At 35.3% G+C, this 19731-nt stretch overlaps 1 protein-coding gene across 1 annotated transcript; it reads right to left on the bottom strand.

Annotated features, from left to right (window-relative positions):
• Positions 1-4033: 4033 nt before the first annotated feature.
• On the bottom strand, positions 4034-18417 carry LOC114269868 (alpha carbonic anhydrase 1, chloroplastic). The gene is made up of 6 exons (XM_028211230.2): positions 18259-18417; positions 8946-9163; positions 6679-6782; positions 6419-6521; positions 6092-6268; positions 4034-4450 (listed from the first exon to the last, which is right to left on the bottom strand). Exons 1-6 carry the CDS (start codon positions 18344-18346, stop codon positions 4322-4324), a joined length of 819 nt encoding a protein of 272 aa, XP_028067031.2. The 5' UTR covers positions 18347-18417; the 3' UTR covers positions 4034-4321.
• Positions 18418-19731: the final 1314 nt, after the last annotated feature.

The following is a 19731-nucleotide window of genomic DNA, read 5'->3' as shown; positions in this document are numbered from 1 at the left end:
ATTCTCTCAGGCTTGGAGTAGCGTGTCCTGCAGGTATTTGATTGTGTATCACCCGACCTAAGGCTTCTACTTCTAACTTGTGATGGTGTGACTTGTCTGTCGCGATCTTCTGCATAGCGATGGTGCTCCCTACTCTTGCCCACATCTTCTTTCGTCGTCCTTATGCCCTTTATTTGGCGCTTCATAGTCTCCATGTCTGCCGTCATCCTTCTTATTACTTCGTCTTGCTCCCTTACGCAATCTTCGAGAACCTGAGGATCCATCTTCCGCCTCTGTCTATCAGGGCTTTGAGAGTGGTGTGAACTTGAGCCCTGTCTTTCTCTTGCTTTTCTCCGCAGATTCCTTCGCTGGGGATCTAATTCCGCCATGGATGCGATAGAAGGTAAACCTTCGCGCCTCCCACCCCTTTCCGGTGTTTGCCCATCAATAGCAGATTGCGGCAAGTCTTCATTGTGCGCCATTACTTCTAACTAGAGAGGAAAACTTGATCAAGAGGTTTTGCTCTTTTTGAAATTTCCACAGACGGTGCCAATTGTACAAGCAAGAAGTAATTCTTCTCGTATGATCCTGTTGATCATGTTTGCACTCCTCCAAACAATGTTGCTTTGCTACCTGAAAACACAAACGTAAGCTAACCGGCGAGTGTGTGCCGGAAACCCCTCTGATGCCTAAGTCAGCAACTAGACAATAGACAATAAGCTCTATGTATTCTAGAGTAAGAATTGGGATTATGATACCTGTCCATAGGTCCTGCTATGAGCTTTTATAGACTTGGCTTGGCCCATTCCTAGTAGGATTTCTAACTCTCCCTATGAAAGTCCTCCTAGGAATCATACACCCTGCTCACTACCAACCAAGTGAGATGGTTTGCACAATCCTAGTAGGACTGTACTCTCCTTAGCAGAGTCCTCCTAGGAGTCACACTCCTACTCACTACCAACCAAGTGAGATGGTTTTTACATAATCCCAGTAGGACTCTAACTCTCCTTAGCAGAGTCCTACTAGGAGTCTCATCACTGCAAGCCAAGTGAGATGGCTGAACCCTTTACCTCGGTTATACATTCTTGGCCGAACTGCCTTATCTCGATCCCCTGCTATTCGGACCGTGTGATCGAGCCGATCTATCGAATGCCACCCAGCCGAGCTATACACAGCTCGGCCATCGCTATTGATGTTATCTCCTTTGTTTAAGTTGTTGCGACCTAACCGAGTTAGATTACCTCGGCTAACCACTAGGCCCATTTGTTTAGGTAGCTCGGTCCAAAGTACCTCCGCCCAGCTTGGAGTTCATACAACAGGGGACTGAGCTACTCGAAGCCCATACCTCGGCCCATAGTTCGGTCTAAATCCGAAATATGAGACGTCTTCTTGGCCTAAGACCGAGCTACACCAGTCCTTATCTCAGCCCATTACGCAGCCCAACTCCTAAAGAAGACTCTTCCTAGCTCGGCCCAATTTGTTCACAAATTACCCTCTCATACAGCTTCTATCCATTTCTGATCCTTTTTAGCTTCTTCAATTCTTGCAGGCTCCGTTACAGCAACATTGCATCTTTGATAAATGTTAGAAAGCAGTCTTGCTTCCCTGACTAGTTGGTCATCAACATTGTCTTCATAAGGTTGCAAATCTTCTAAATTTTTTTCTTTTTCTCCATCATCTCAATTCCATTGCTCATTCTCCATGAAATTAACGTCTCTACTTATCAGAATTTCCCTGTTTGAGGTTGGAAAACTCTGTAAGCTTTAGAGATGTTGTTGTAACCAATAAAGACTCTTGGTTCTGCTTTCTTATCAAGCTTGTCTCTCTTCACCTAAGGCACATATGAAAAACACAAATAACCAAATACTTTAAAGTTATGTAGTGAAGGTTTGTATCCATACCAAACCTCAAAGGGTGTTTTTCTTTTCAAAGCCCTTGTTGGAAGTCTGTTAAATAGAAAAATAACAATATTTGCAGCCTCTGTCCAGAATTTTTTTGGCAGCCCCTTTTCATGTAGGAAACTTCTGGTCATCTCCATGAGTGTTCTATTCTTCCTCTCATTCACTCCATTTTGTTGTGGAGTATATGGAGCTGTCAGCTGGTGCTCGATTCCAGCTTCTTCACAAAACAAATCGAACTATTCTGAGGTGTATTCCTTGCCATTATCTGATCTTAATACTTGCATCTTGCAGCCACTCTGGTTTTCCACTCAAGCTTTGAATTTCCAGAACACAGCTGCAACCTTAGATTTAAACCTTAAGAAGTAAATCCAACACATTCTTGTTAAATCATCTATAAAAGCAATATAATATTTACTTCCCTTTAATGATGGGGTTCTCTGAGGCCCTCCAAGATCAGTATGTATTAGTTGCAGCTTCTATGAAGCTCTCCAAGCCTTTTTAGGAAATGGCAATCTACTTTGTTTTCCATATTGACAAGCCTTGTAGCCAAGTAGATGCTCTTCTACTAGAGGTAACCCTGGTACCAGCTAATTTTTCAATATATATATGAGTGCTCCATGGTGAAAATGCCCCAATCTCTTGTGCCAAATTTCTGTTGTGTTCATAGAGACATGATATGCTGTCTGCTTCTCCTTCATTGGATCTAAAGAGAAGCATTTGCTTCTCATTTTGATTGTTCACACCTCGCGGCCATCTACATCTCTAATCATACACTTTTTATCTTCAAACAACAGTTTATAGCCTTTTTCCAATAGCTGACCAACACTTAGCAAATTTTGATCAATTCTAGGCACATATAAAACATCAGTGATTAGTTTTGTACCTGAAACACTTTCAATTGTTACTGTCCTTTGTCTCTTACTTCAATGAACTCACCATTTCCAACCTTGACTTTGGAAATTTTAGTTCTATCTAGCTCTCTAAAGAGCTCTTTGTCATAGATCATATGGTTTGTGCAGCCACTATCAACTAACCAGTGTTCATTAGAGCTTTTGCATGGATAACATGAGGCAACAAACAAGTGATCCTCCTCTTGTTGATCCACAATTTTAGCTTCACCCTCTTGCTATTATTTGCTTTTACAAACCTTCTCTATGTGGCCTAATTGGTTGCACTTTCTGCACTTGATGTCAGGTCTCCACCAACAGTTAGATTGAGGATGATTTGTCTTCTTGTAATGCTGGCATTGAGGGTAAGTTCGTCCTTTGTTGTTACTGTCTCCAGCTTCAGCATTACCTTTGCTTGAGTTGTCATTATTGCCCTTCTTTTTCTTGCCTTTACTTCTATCCTAGATTTTTAGTTTGGCCTTCAAAGCTCCCTCTACAAACCCTTCTTTCCTAATCAGTCTTGTTTGATCATGTGCCTGTAAAGTATTCAAAAATTCTACCAAGGAAATACTTGTTAAGTCTTTAGATTCCTCAAGAGAGGAGATTTTGGACTCAAGCCTTTCGGGTATGGTTACTAGGATTTTTTCAACAACCCTTTAATTAGACAAGTCTTCTCCAAGCAACCTTACCTTGTTTACTATGCTTAGTAGCCTATCAGAGTACTCCTTTATGGTTTCTAATTCCTTCATCCTTTGTATCTCCAAATTCCCTCCTTAAGTTCATCACTTGCATGCTCCTTGATCTGTCATTTCCTTGAGACTCGGTTCTAAGATAGTCCCAGATGTTTTTGGCTGACTCCAAAGTCATGATCTTGGTGAAAATAGCTTCAGAAACTACTGAATGGAGGCAAGACTTGGCTTTGAATTTTTTAATTGTCCTCTCCTTGTGAATCTTGATTTCTTGTATAGTAGGATTGTCAGGCAATGGAACGATTTCATAATCAGCTTCAACTACCTCCCAAATATCAACTGCATGCAAATAAGCAATCATCCTTACTGCCTAGGTTTGATAATTCTCACTAGTGAAAACTGGTGGCATTATTGGAGAGAAAGCATTTGAGGCCATGCTTAGAAAGATTAGGTGTTTATGTGTTTTGGTGTTTTGGTGAAAGATCACTCTCAGGATTTCTCACACATGCTCCTTAAGAAAACAACTTTGATATCAATATGTTGATATTTTTACAAGAACAGTAACAAAACAAGAACATATAAGAACATAAATGAGCTCCCAAATGACCTTATATTTTATTGACTAGAAAGTGCTTTATATATATGAGAAATATAACATAAATGCATAACAAATTGCAAAGAAATAGCATCACAAGCCCATGAATACATGAGCTTATCTTCTAGTTTCCTATTTTCTAGTAACAACTACTTTGAAGCTTTCAAACATTTTGACTTATTTAAAAATACTCCAATAACTTTATTTCAGCAATCTTTGAATATCTTGGCAGCCTCCTCAACATGACACATCAGTAGTTGAGTCATCTTCTCAACAAAACTCATCAAATAGCTCAACTTGTCTCCCATTCAGGGGTTGCACAGGCCTACTATTTTCCTTGCATGTTGCTTTCACTGGAGCCTTCAAAGCCTTTATTTGTTCTTTAGATATTGATCTCTCCTGCATTTTTTTGCACCCTATTATTAAATTATGCATGTACAAGGATTGAAATTTCATTTCAGTGTATTGTTTTAATTAGTATGGAAACATAAATGTTTTGAACACTTTAACAACAAAATGAATTTGAGGTGCATAAAAATGATTGGAAACATAAATTGAAATCCATCAAATGTGTAAAAGTTTGATAATTGATAATTTAAAAATATTGAGATTTATATATAGTTATTCACATAAAAGAATAAGTATAAAACTTTTAAAAAATAAAAAAATAAAAGTGTTTTTACAAACCAAAAATATTAAGCCTACGTTTGGGAAGAAAATTTTGGGGCTTTTTTGGCTATTTTAGCCACAAAAGACAAAATAGGCTATTTTAGCTACAAAAAACAAAACATCACATCCAACCCATAATCATTACACTCTTCTCTCACAAAAAAAGTTAAAAAAGCCAAAAAGTCAAAAAGCCCTTCCCAAACCAAGCTTTTTAGCCCAAGCTAAAATAGCTAAAAAAGCTAAAAAGCCAAAAAGCCAACCCACTTCCCAAACGTAGGCTAAGTATTGTCAAATAACTCAATTTTATTAAAGACAAGTGTAAAGAATCCCAACAAATAAGGTTTTCAATTTTCTTTAAAAAATTAGTAGTAATAGAATTTCTAAATTAGAAGTAACAATATTTATTCACATAGTAAAATACAACCTTTCATATATATATATATATATATATATTTTCTGGAAAAATTAAAAAAAAAATAATGAAATATTCTAAATCCACGTCGACAAAGATCAATGGCGGAAGGAAGTAAGGACCAGGGGGTCACATGTCCTCACTGGATTTTGGGATTTTTTTTTTTTTTTGCAAATATAAAGAAAATATTTTAAATAAAAAAAATTACAAAAATATTATTAGAGTGAAATGTCAATGATATTTTAAAAATTATGAGAACAATAATGGTTATTTTAATTGGAAAAATGAAGAGATTGTTATAAACTATATTATCTATGAAAATTTTATGAAATTTTTTGAATATAACAGTGATATCATTATTATTGACATACAAGTATAAATAATCTCACTATGAAGATATGAAATTTATTAGATTATTAATTACATTTGACATGTGAGGTTCACTCTCTATGTATTTATTTACTATTAGTTGGTAATATCACATACTAATGATGACGTGGTATTACCATTATATTGAATTTTTAATCAAATTTTGTATGAAAAAATAATTTATCATTATATAATTTATTTTAAGACTTGTATATATCTATATTTTTTTATATTGTCTATGATACACTAGTTATAAATAACATTACTTTTTTGATATTTTTCGAAATCAATTGTAAAAATTTGCGTAAAATATTTTTGTAAAATTTTTTGATATTGTAATTAATAAGTGCCCTTACTAATTTAATTTTCTGACTCCGCCACTGACAAAAATTATTATTCCAATGTAGTGCACTGTGTTTTGGAGTGTTTTAAGGAAACAAAATAAATTCTTTATTCTACTATTATTTTTAATTTGGTCTCTTAGAAAACATAAACATTTTGGTTATTCCATTGGAAACAAACAAATGAAAGTTTTGTTCCTTTGTATGTATATATGGATGCACTTTGTTGATGAAATGAACTTATCTAACCTTGCCAAAGATGTGCCAGGTAACATTCTCGGTGCACGGAGGAGTAGTGAGAGAACCAACATATCTATAATACTTGCGTGTATTTCGCCTCAATTTCCAAGTGTCATAGGTCCCAACGGCGATTTGATCTTCATCTGTAAACACCTCCTCACCTAGCTCTGCTAATTTACCTTGGATCTACAACCATGAAACATCACAACACCTATTAACTTATCAAACACTTCCATTCACTAGAATTTCAATATCAAGTTCTTCTACTTACCACAAGGGGTGACAGGTGAACGTGAACATATGAGTAAATGCAATAAATCTATATATATACTCTACCTTGGCAATAATAGGATCGGCATCACCAATTTTATAAAGGATGGCTATAACTGTGAAGCTTCCATCGCTAGCATTGTGGACTAGATGTAGCTCTGCATCAAATCTATAATTATGTAAAACATAAATTGAAGTCAAATTATAAAGATGAAAAATATAATTTATTTAGTTTTTTATTTGAACGATCTATAAAAAAAAATAAATAAATAAAAAACATTAAAAAAATTAAAAAATAAAAAACATGAGACAAAAAAAGAACATACGTGACACCATTGATTTTGTGCTCAGAAGGAGAATGCCAGTGCATTTGACGCAAGATGTAGTTCTTGCCATTTAAAATCAAGACTCCAGCATTTCCAAATTTCAGCTACATGTTGATAAATAATTCTTCATTGAGCAAAAACATGTACAACAATGTGTGCCATAGTCAAAACCACAAAAGTGAATGCTTATAATCCAAAACCATTTTACTATTGTAGCTACAAAGGGGTTGTTTAGGGTGTCCTAAATAAGTACACTTTTTGTCTTAAGGAAAAAAATATGGATGCTTGGGTTAACTTTTTGAATTTTTATGAAAAAATGTGTATTAAAAAATTGTATAAATTAGTGTGTAGGAAAAAATTAGGATTGAGAGTTGTGTAGCCGTATTTTTTTACTTTTGGTGAATAGTGATAACTTTTTAACTTTTTGAGTAACTTTTTGACTTTTTGACTTTTTTTCAACTTGCTAAACTTGACCTAAATTCTCTGTTTTTTTAAAGGTGCGGTTATTATGTAAATTACAATTTTCAATCTAAAAATTGAAAAAAAAAAAATCACATAAAATAATGTAACAATGACTTATTTAAAATTAAAGCTTATAAATAAATAAATCTTTTAGCTTTAAGTGATCCTAGTCAAATAAGTCACACCATTTTATACAAAATTTTACATAGCAAGAGAAATAACACTTCCATCTAACTTTAGAAATTATTTTACCACGGTGTCTCACCCCTTGTATGTTTAGCAAACATTGGCCCTATTTGGTCCAGTTTATTAGAGCTATGTGTTTGGTAACGTTTACGTTTTCAGTTTATATTTACAAAAAATTTATAAACTGGTTTTTGTTTATTTTTTGTTTATTTTTAGAAAAATATAAACTACAAACGCGTTTGGTAATTGACAAAATGTTTAAAAAATTTTAAAAATATACAAAAGAGTGAGAAATGGCAAATGGTGGCAAGTGGCGGTGGAAGACGGTGGTGGAAAGTGGTGACGGTGGGTGGTGGTGCGTGGGTGGGTGACGGTGGCGGGTGGTAGTGAGTGGGTGGTGGTGATGGTGGTGGTGGGTGGTGGTGGCAAGTGGGTGGCGGATGGCGGATGGCGGGTGGTGGTGGTGGGTGGGTGGGTGACGGTGGTGGGTGGTCGGTGGTAGCGAGTGGGTGGTCGTGGTGGTAGTGGTGGTGGTAGCGGGTGGTGGGTAATGGCGGCAGGTGGGTGGGTGGATGGTGGCGAGTGGGTGGTGATGGTGGGTGGGTGGGTGACGGTGGCAGGTGGTGGGTGGTAGTGAGTGGGTGGTGGTAGTGGTGGCGGGTGGTGGGTGGTGGTGGCAGGTGGTGGTGGGTGGTGGTGGTGGTGGCGGGTGGGTGGGTGACGGTGGCTAGTGGTAGGTGGTAGCGAGTGGGTAGTGGTGGTGGCAGGTGGGTGGCGGGTCGGTAGTGGGTGGTGGTGGCTGGTGGTGGCAAGTGGGTGGTGAGTGGTGGTGGCAAGTAGGTGGCGGGTGGTAGTGGCGGGCGGTGGATGGTAGTGGCGGGTGGTGGGTGGTGGCGGGTGGATGATAGGTGGGTGGTGGGTGGTGGTAGTGGCGATGGGTGGGCAGTGGTGGCGCGTGGGTGATAGGTGGGTGGTGGTTGGTGGTGGAGGAAAACGGTGGTGGAAAATAGTAGCGGGTGGTGGCTAGTGTTGGGTGGTACAAAAAAAAAAACTGAAAACTCAAAATGGAAACACATTTTTTGTGTTTTCATTTTTTCGCCAAATTTATAAACTGAGACCACTGATTTATAAATCAAAAATTTTACCAAACAAGTTTTTATTTGAGTTTTTTAATTTTTTGTAAATATAAACAGAAAACTGAAAACGTAAGTGTTACCAAACGACACCAGAGTTTTTTTTTTTTTTTTTCTGAAAATCTATGTCAAACACAGCTTCTTATAAGTTATGAGGTAAAAATAATTTCAATAAGTTAAAAAAAAAAATTGCATCAAAACTGGGGGAGGAATATTTACTTTTAGCTTTTATTACTTTCTCAAATAGATTAAGTAATGCTTTCAAATTCAAAATAATTAAAAGATTTCTCAACAAACTTCTTGAAAAGACACAAATGAATATCCAAGTGCACATAGCATTTGAAGGTATGGATATCTAGTCACGAGTGTAATCCATACCTCAAATTGCTAGAAAATCAATCTTATGCTTTCTTGAAATAACTTTCAATTTTAATTTAATTATGATGGTTGCTGGTACCAAAAGTAAAAGGAAGGCCAAAAACATACCTCAACGTTGTAGCCATGGTTAACCAACGTAGCGTTTACAGGGTAATATTCTCTTCTCAAGGGCTTCAAGTTTTTATTACGAACAACTTTGTTCTTTACAATGTCAATCGGAGACTGCGCTTTTCCATTCGAGCATGTCGTGTAACAAGGGCTCAAGCTTCCCCAATTGTCAGGGCCGGTTTTGCCAGAATAGCTAAACACCAGACCTGTTCCATGCTCTGGGGATAAAAATTTAACAAAATTAATATCATCAGTTTGAAAGTAAACAAAATTAATCATTTGTTGGTTGGAAGGACATGAGCAATATTTTCTTTTGATCTTCAAGCTCTGTTTGGTTATCAAAACTATTATGCAAAATCGTGAAAAAAAAATAAAGCAAATAGACAAGATATATGTACTACATCCACGGAAATAAGGACATCAAATTCACTATGTATAACAAAATTATAGAACTCTAAACTTATCAATTGAACCGTTCAGTGAATTCAATTTGTTCATGAATTTAATTAAGAAAAACTTATTAGATAGTCAACAGTATCATGTTGCATTGATTACTACATAGGTCATCCGTATCATTCTTTATTTCTCAAAAACTTAATGTTAGCAGATATTTTAATATTATAATGTGTCATAGGTTGTTTCTCTTTACTTTTCTACCTAGTTTGCTTCCCATTCTAGTCTCCAAGACTTCCTAAATAAGTCATCATAGTCTTCTCCAAGTCTTCCCATTCCTATCCATTCCAAGACTTCCAAGGTAAGCCATCCAAGGTCTTGGTCAAGTCCACCAATTCTTATCCATCAAGAACCTTGCCTAAGAAGTTTTCATTTCTATATATAGTGAACTTATGTCATATCTTAGAACATACGAGAGAAGAAGTTTTGGTTGTGTTGTTATGTCTTGAGTGAGATTATCAGGCAAATTAACAAGGGTGTGTGTGATAAAGCTTTGGGTTCAACCAATTGTGCAATATTGGTGAACCATACGACTTAGTCGGGCTGTTGTATCCTGGGGGGGACAAGTCAAGGTTTTTTCTGCTGCACCGGTGTGAGGCTTTGCCTAACCGCAGAGAGCTTAAATCTCCTTAAAGAGAGCGAATTTCCCGTGCCTCAGCCCTTTCAATTATTATTGTAATTTCTATTATTTGTATTTTCTAGTATTTTATTTGTAATTATCACCAACAATTTTAAGGAGATTCAAATAGCAAAAGTTCATGGAGCCAGTACTGGAGAAGCCCAACGAGAATACCGGCGATCTCAACAAGCCCTTCCGGTTCAAGGGAGCTCATTTCAAGGAATGGAAAGGCAAGGTGCTTTTCTACCTCAGTCTCCTCAAGGTGGCTTATATCTTGACCGAGAAAAATCCGAACAAAGTCCCCACTGAAGAGATGACTGACGAGGAGCATGCTGCTCATCTTGAAAAACTCAAAAAATACAACACAGATGAGTATAAACGTCGATACTATCTTTTGAATTGTCTTTCAGATCAATTTTATGATTATTATGATACTACTTACACCACTGCCAAGAAAATTTGGAAAGCCTTGCAGAACAAATATGACACTGAAGAGGCAGGCGGTAAAAAATATGCTGCAAGCCTTTTTTTCCGCTATCAGATGATAGATGGAAAATCAATGGTGGAGCAAGTTCAAGATTTACCAGATGTTAGTAGCTGAAGTTAGATCTAAAGGCATCAAAATGTGAGACAATCTTGTTGTAGCAGGTATTGTTGACAAACTTCCATCATCTTGGAGGGAGTTCCAGAAGTCAATGCGTCACAAGCAAAAAGAGACGTCCTTGGAGACTCTAATCACACGGATTCAGGTGGAGGAAGAAGCACGAAGACAAGATGCGCTTATGACACAAGAGTATTCCACTGCAAAGGTAAATTTAACTTCTAGAAATACTTTACCTAAAGGTCGATTTCATAAAAATAGTCATTTGAAGCCAGTTAAGAAAATTTGGAAAAATACTGGAAGGCCACAAAATAAAAATTACCTGAGACAAAAGAAATGGAACAAAGAACCCCCTTCACAAGATCTGACAAATGTGACATGTTTTGTGTGTGGCAAAAGTGGGCATATTGCTCGAACTTGCAAATTTCGGAAACAACAGTCTCGACCACATGCTAATGTTACCAAGGAACCATTTGTGGCTATGATCACAAATATTTTTATGGTTCAATCTATAGAAGGATGGTGGGCAGACTCTAGTGCTAATAGGCATGTCTGCTATGATAAAGATTGGTTCAAAGATTTCACTCCTTTTAATGAGAAGAGGACTATTATGCTTGGTGACTCCAGTTTAACCAAGGTGCTTGGATGTGAGGATGTTGAGCTGAATTTTGCCTCTGGACGTGTGCTTGTTTTAAAAGATGTGTTGTACACACCGTCCATGAGAAAAAATTTAATGTCAAGTTATTTGCTCAACAAAGCTGGTTTCAAACAGACTATTGAATCTGACCAATATGTAATCACTAAAAAAAGCATATTTGTGGGGGAAAGGGCATGCCTGTGATGGAATGTTTAAATTAAATGTTGAGAATAAGAAAGCACATGTTTCTGTTTACATGTTGTCTTCTATGAATTTTTGGCATGCTCGTCTGTGTCATATTAATAGTCGATATGTAGGAGTCATGAGTAGTTTAGGATTAATTCCCAGACTAACAAATAAGTTTGAGAAATGTGAAGTTTGCAGTCAAGCAAAAATAACTAAAAGGCCTCATAAAAGTGTGGTGAGAAATACTGAATTGTTAGAATTAATTCACACTAATTTATGTGAATTTGAAGGAATTTTAACACGTAGTGGAAATAAATATTTTATTACTTTTATTGATGATTTTTCAAAATACACTTATGTATACTTGTTGAAAAATAAAAGTGATGCTTTTGAAAAATTTAAAGAATTCCTTCTTGAAGTTGAAAATCAATTCGGCAAAAAGATTAAAAGGTATAGGAGTGATAGAGGCCGGGAGTATGAATCTTTTGGATTCAACTCGTTTGCTCAGTCTTTGGGAATAATCCATACTCCACCATATTCACCTGCATCCAATGGTGTAGCAGAAAGGAAAAATAGAACTTTAACTGATTTAACAAATGTTATGCTAATTGAAGCAAATGCTTCTTCAAATTTGTGGGGAGAAACAATTTTAACTGCATGTTATGTTATGAATAGAGTGCCAAATAAAAAAATAAAAAAAAAGTTACATCTTTTGAGTTGTGGAAAGGGCATAAGCCAAATTTGAGGTATTTGAGGGTTTGGGGTTGTCTAGCTTTTGTTAGACTGGTGGACCCTAAAAGACCTAAATTAGGTGTTAAAGCTGCCACTTGTGCTTTTCTTGGATATGCAATAAATAATACAGTCTATAGATTTTTTGATATTGAAAACAAAATAATTTTTGAATTAGGTGATGCAATTTTTCATGAAGAAAAATTTCCTTTTAAATCTAAAAATGGTGGGGGTCAAAATTATCAAGAAAATATTTTATCTGAAACCGGTTCCTCTACTCCTCTTTTACAAAACCAAGATACTATAGTTTTTGAACCAAGAAGGAGTAAAAGAGCCAGATTAGAAAAAGATTTTGGCGCTGATTATCATGTTTTTAATGTGGAGGAAACTCCATTAACTTTACAAGAAGCTTTGGCATCTCCTGACTCTGTTTTTTGAAACGAGACTGTAAATGATGAGATAGAATCATTATTATCCAATAAAACTTGGGTATTAGTAGATTTACCACCAGGTTGTAAAACTATTGGCTGTAAATGGGTTTTGAGAAAAAAACTTAAACCGGATGGAACTATTGATAAATAAAAAGTAAGGCTTGTTGCAAAAGGTTTTAAACAACAAGCAGATCTTGACTTTTTTGATACATTTTCTCTGGTTACTAGAGTTACATCTATTAGATTATTAATTGCAGTGGCTACAATTCATGATCTAAAATTCGTCAAATGGATGTTAAAACAGCCTTTTTAAATGGAGACCTGGGTGAAGAAATCTATATGGATCAACCTGAGGGTTTTGTGGAACCCGGTCAAGAAAGCAAAGTATGCAAGCTAGTTAAATCCCTATATGGCTTAAAACAGGCCCCCTAAACAGTGGCATGAGAAATTTGATTCCTGCATGATTGAGAATGGCTATAAAACGAATGAATGTGGTAAATGCATTTACTATAAATCTGAAGAAAATTCACATGCCACTATTAGCCTCTATGTGGATGATCTACTTATATTTGGCTCTAATTTGCATATCAACATGGAAACTAAAAATATGCTTAGTAGCCATTTTGATATAAAAGATCTTGGTGAGGCTAATTATATTTTGGGAATGAAAATTACCAAAACCTGTGATGGTTTATTTCTTGATCAGTTGCATTATGTTGAGAAAATTTTGAGAAAATATAATTTTTATAACTGCAAGCATGTTCTTACTCCTTTTGATCCTCATGTGCGTTTATTTCCTATTGAAAATGATGAGGATGTAATTAATCAAAAGGAATATGCTAGTATGATTAGTAGCTTGCGTTATACGACTGATTATACTAGACCTGACATTGCCTATGCAGTTGGAGTACATAGCAGGTTTACTAGCAAGCCTGACAATGATCACTGGCTAGCCATTGAGCATATTATGAAATATTTATCTGGTACCATAAAATATGGCTTGTTTTATAATAAGTATCCTGCAGTACTTGAAGGTTACAGTGATGCTGATTGGAATACCTTGTCAGGTGATTCATTATCAACCACTGGTTACTTATTTACATTGGGAGGCGGTGCTATAAGTTGGAAATAAAAAAAAAACCATTATTGCTAATTCAACAATGGAGGCTGAGCTTATTGCTTTAGCTACAGCTAGTGAAGAAGCAAATTGGTTAAGAGATTTGTTAAATGAAATCTTTTGTTGGGAAAAATCGATTCCACCTATACTAATTCATTGTGATAGCACCGCAGCAATTGGTCGAGTTAATAACCATTATTATAACGGTAAATCCAGACCTATCAGAAGAAAGCACAGTACTGCAAGATCTTATATGAATAATGGCATCATAAATGTTGATTATATTAAATCTGGTGATAATCTTGCAGATCCATTAACTAAGGCCTTAGCAAGAGATAGAGTCTGGAATACATCGAGGGGGATGGGGTTGAAGCCCATTGAATATAGCAGGAGTCATGTATGAGGATACTCAACCCAAGGACCAGAGATCCTGTAATTGGGTTCAATGAGAAAAACGATCATATGATAGTTGTGAGAAATGCACTAAATTACTTTTTTCCCATCCCTATGATGTAAGTGCATTTATCCTGTAACGTTGTAGAGGCTAAGTTATTAAAAAACTCTTAATGAATTTTTGTAGCTCTTATTGAGTGGGGTGTCATAGTTACAGGAGCACCCTTGACAGAATTCACCTATGTGAGTTTGGTAGTGGGACCGCTACCTATGAGATTTGGGCTAATTCTCAAACACACTCATGAATCCTGGGATCGCACAAGGCCGTAATGTGCTATCTTTTAAAGCTTTTGTGAACACCTGGAATATTATGTGTGTGCAATAATTATTTATTTCCCTTAAGTAGTTATAATTCGATGCTGAGCATGCTATTGGCTCTGGAGTAGATATTATTGTTGCACTAATGGATATTCAATGCAGAGCACACCTACTATGATGCATAATATCCTTATTTGCCTAATAATCTCAATTTTTGTTACCTGTAATATTAAAATAGGTGGGAGAATGTTAGCAGATATTTTAATATTATAATGTGTCATAGGTTGTTTCTCTTTTCTTTTCTACCTAGTTTGCTTCCCATTCTAGTCTCCAAGACTTCCTAAATAAGTCTTCCTAGTCTTCTCCGAGTCTTCCCATTCCTATCTATTCCAAGACTTCCAAGGTAAGCCATCCAAGGTCTTGGTCAAGTCCACCAATTCTTATCCATCAAGAACCTTGCCTAAGAAGTTTTCATTTCTATATATATTGAACTTATGTCATATCTTAGAACATATGAGAAAAGAAGTTTTGGTTGTGTTGTTATGTCTTGAGTGAGATTATTAGGCAAATTAAAAAAGGGTGTGTGTGATAAAGCTTTGCGTTCAACCAATTGTGCAATATTGGTAAACCATACGACTTAGTCAGACTGTTGTATCCTGGGGGGGACAAGTCAAGGTTTTTTCTGCTGCATCGGTGTGAGGCTTTGCCTAACCACAGAAGGCTTGAATCTCCTTAAAGAGAGCGAATTTCCCGTGCTTCAGTCCTTTCAATACTTATTGTAATTTCTATTAGTTGTATTTTCTAGTGTTTTATTTGTAATTATCACCAACACTTAACAAGGTAAGTAAATATTGTCCCACTCATAATGTTTTTTGTTACATCACCAATTGAATTTTCTACAATGATTATTGCAAAGGATAATTGTGTTTTGGACTTAAACTATTTGTGTAAATCACCAATGATGGTGTTCTGGGACTAAACCACTAGCCTACTATGGCAATATTATTTTAAGGGTGATTATTGCAGAAACTTTTATAGGATTAAAATTCTTTGCAACAATTAAGATCTTTGCAAAGTAGGATTCAAAAGCACTCCTCGTTGAACTTTCAAATAATCAAATTTTTTCAACTTATTTAAGCTATTTCCACCTAATAAGCTATAAGCAAAAGTTGACTAAACATCATTATTGCAAGAATGATTTTGTAGGCTTAAACTACCATGTACTTAAATCATCATTAATTATGTTTTGAGTTTAAATGAGATAATCATAATCCTCTTTTACATGCTGGAAAATGATTCATAAACAAAAAAATCTCATAAAAATGATATGACAATGATATTTTGAAAATTATGATCATTTAAATGGACCTTCTAGTTTGAAATGAATAGACACACATCTGTCATCTTGTTCTAATGGTTACGGACATTTGACTTGTTTGATTCATGTTTGAACAGAAACTTGAAACTTTGAAGATGATTTTATAAATTGTACGTTACATACAAGGTACAACCTTCAAAGCTTGCATAAATTTTCGAACTCCCAATTAAGAATTAGGATTTACTCTTTTATTTTATTTTTATTTTTTGGTAATAATCTCGTTGTAGGAATTCGAGGGTTCAAATTTGAAATTAAAATAAAACAATATCGTTTTAAAGTGTATAGTTTAAAATAAAAATGCAATATTTTACTTTAGTTTTAAACTTGATCATTAAATTTTATTTATTTTTTACCGGTGTATCATACTGTGATAAAAATTATAACAAAACCATTGCACAAAAAAAAATGGTATATGATCTTGATCACCAATTAAAGGCAACATATGGAGTTCATGCAAAACAATAACAAACTTCTTTCAATATTCACATTTCCCATTTGATCAAAATTTTCACTCATTTTTTTTTTCTCTATATAGGAAATGTAATTGATTGCCAAATCTTGATGATTCTCTGTAAGTTTTCTTGGATAAACAAAACCTAAAAGAAAAATATACATATATATATTTCACAATAACAATAACAAGAACAGTGAAGTAACAATAAATCTCAAAAAGTGATTTTATGATTTGCTTGGTCTTTTTTTTTTTATAGACCCAAAGGTCTCAGTCTAGGATGAATAACATATATGGCCAAAATGTGGGTTTTCTCATAATGTTGAAATTACTAAACGTAACACTTTAAAAAAACTCCCCAGTATATTTTTTCTAAACATGACACTCCAATGTAACACTTAAAAAACGTAACACTCCAATATAACACACTAAAAAAAAATTTAGTGTACTTTTTTCAAACGTAACACTTCAATTAATGTAACGCACAAAAACTTCTTATCCAAATGTAACACTTCAATGTAGCACACTAAAAAAACTCCTTAGTGCACTTTTCCCAAACGTAACACTCCAATCAATGTAAAACTAAAAAACTCCTTAATATATTTTTCTTAAACATAATAACGTAATATTTTAAAAAAATTCCATAGTGTATTTTTTCTAAACGTAATATTCCAATCAATGTAACACATAAAAACTCTTTAGTGTACTTTTTCCAAACATAACATTCTAATGTAATACACTAAAAAATTCATTAGTGTACTTTTTCCAAACGTAATAACGTAACATTCTAAAAAAACTCATTAGTGTATTTTTTTTTTTTCCAAACGTACCACTCCAATCAATGTAACACACAAAATCTCCCTAATATACTTCTTCCAAATATAACACTCTAATGTAACACTCCAATGTAATACCAAAATACCACACTACAAAAATACAGATTTTTACGCTCGACAACCAATACTCCAACCTACAATTCCTTCAAAAAGAATACCTTTCCATTCTCATTTTAAAAATGAATTGAAAAATTAGAAAAATAAATCATAAAACGGCATTCACTTAAAGTCAAATAGCATCAAATTAAATAAATATAATCTTTCAAAACAAAAATGACTAATTGGTTCATAAGAAAACTCTTAGGACTAAATGGATTAATATTTCCCCATATGAGATTTATGGGTAAATTTTCCTAACAGTAAACGCTACTAGAAAATGCAATAAATATATCTTAAAAAAAAAAAAGTCATAAAACAAAGAAATTCTGAACATAGTGTAGAACTTCTTCAAACCTTTGTGTTTCAAAAAAATCACAACTCTTAAAAAATATGAACTTGATTTTTGAGACACAGATAACTAAAACACACACACACACATATATATATATATATATATAATGTTGGAATTTTAAGGCCAGTTAACCTGAACTATCAGAAATAAACTATACAACAATGACACAAGATTTATGTGGTTTGACCGCAATACCTACGTCCATATATAGAGAGAACAAGAGATTTTCACTAAAATAAATAGAGATTACAACTGAGGATGAGACTCTCTCACTCAACTCTCACACTCTCTACTGTCTTACACTCTCAGCGCTCTCTTTACCTTCACAGAGATACACACTCACTTGTGTATTCTGCTACACTCTCCCTTGTGTTCTTCTTGCCTCTTGCAAGCTAACTCAACATATAGAGGGAGTTGGAGACCACAATTCATCCCACTCCCATATGAAAGCATTAACTTGCCACTTGTCTCCCTAGCGTCTCTCCCACCATTGTCAACACTTGGTGGCTACTCTCCATTCATGCCAACCAATGTCGACAATGGTGGCTACCTCTATCTACATAGGTGAACTCAACATATATATATACCCACACCACATGTAAGAGAAGTAATCTTAACTATTTTATCCTAGTTTCCAACTTCCATTTGAAGAAGATGCAAAGCAAATGCATATAAGAAATGGTAGAGAGAGAGAGAGAGAGAGAGAGACATACCCTCAAGCTCTAGGTCTGTAGAAATGGCAAAGCAGTGGAGAAGCAACAATACCGAGGCTATAACGAAGAAGGCGAATCGAGCAGCCATTGTAGGCAGCTGTAAGTAATTCTGATTCTCTCCAAGTCTTTTTTTTCTTTTTTCCTTATGTTCTTTCTTCTCAACCAAACAAAGTTTATATAGTGGTGTCTTGAAAAGTTGATAAAAATCTGATTTTTTGACATTTTTGTGACTTTTTTGTGTAAAAAAACTAAAAACTAAAAAGCCAAAAAACTAGCTTTTTTGTTAAGTTCCCAAAACACCCAATACTTTTGTTAAGTTCCCAAAGCTAGCTGTTTTGTTAAGTTCCCAAAACACCCTACACTACAGTTTCTATGTTCAGAAGTCAATTTTATATATAAAGCCAAAGGTACTAGTCTTAGCATTCGAAAATTGCCCTCCCTCTCTATTTCCATTTTACTAAGCTTATTTCCCAATAGTCCCTCACATGGACCCGGATCCTCTCTCTCAAAATACGTGTTTGTTTGGTGCAATTTTTATGGTTAATGTTTGTTATAAAAATTGCGTGATAAAATAAAACAAATAGATTCATAATGGACAATTAAAATTTCAAACAAGCAAACAATGCCGAAAATTACAATACATCATAAAATAAAATAGCAAAGGAAAGCAAACCGAAGCCTGCACTAGACAGTGTCTTTAAAACAAATTTGTCGCCTCACCAGTGGGGTGCTGAAGGTTGTTCAATGCATGTCTCCCAAGATACGACGATTAGACCAGCTACAGCAATGCACTAACTGAGTAGTTTCGGCAAACAGAACTTTGCAGCACTCTCTCATAGAAAGAAAATAATATAAACCTGGAAAACTTATGAAGACAGGAAGAGCAGCAATTTCTGGTGTAGAAAGCTGAAGGAGAGGGTCTCCTTTTATATACATGGAGGAAGAGAGAAAGAGACTCTCCTTCAACAAATGCAGGATTTAATTCTGTATTAACCTGCAAAACTGATGGATTTAAGTCCATCATCAATAGAGGAGTTACCAGCTATACGTATAAGTTTTGTGTGTATATATATCTACAACCCAAAAATATTAAGATGGATGGGACAAGCCCAACCCCCACACTCAATCATAAGTCCAAGCCCCACGGATCATGGACCCAAACTCGGTCTGATTCAAGCGGGCGGGCGACTGGCGTGCGCGCATATGTGGCAATTCTTGTATGACTAACTTGGACTATAGTCTTGGCCTAAGTCCATCCTTGAAACATCCACAACTCCCTTTCTTCGGAAAATTTGGATACCCCAGAGGGCTTACACCCTTATGCAAAAAATGGGGTTTAAACACCCATTAATGCTCTCCTCTACAATCAATGTGGGATACAAGGTTTTACACCTTTCTCAACACCTCTTTCATAAGGCCAACTTAATGAGACAATTTCTCATTCAAACCTTAATGATTTTTGGTCATTCTTTT

Source organism: Camellia sinensis, chromosome 3, assembly GCF_055761805.1.
Source record: "Camellia sinensis isolate YWXY chromosome 3, ASM5576180v1, whole genome shotgun sequence".
Lineage (NCBI taxonomy): Eukaryota > Viridiplantae > Streptophyta > Magnoliopsida > Ericales > Theaceae > Camellia > Camellia sinensis.
This window is presented reverse-complemented; position numbering and strand designations above follow the sequence as displayed.

Bases quoted from the DNA above. Each gene is read 5' to 3' on its own strand.
- LOC114269868 (XM_028211230.2), bottom strand. From the start codon at position 18,346: ATGGCTGCTCGATTCGCCTTCTTCGTTATAGCCTCGGTATTGTTGCTT. The intron at 9,164-18,258 runs GTATGTCTCTCT...TTTTATCCCCAG, and splicing joins TACAGACCTAGAGCTTGAGG to AGCATGGAACAGGTCTGGTG. The intron at 6,522-6,678 runs GTATGTTCTTTT...ACATAATTATAG, and splicing joins CACAAAATCAATGGTGTCAC to ATTTGATGCAGAGCTACATC.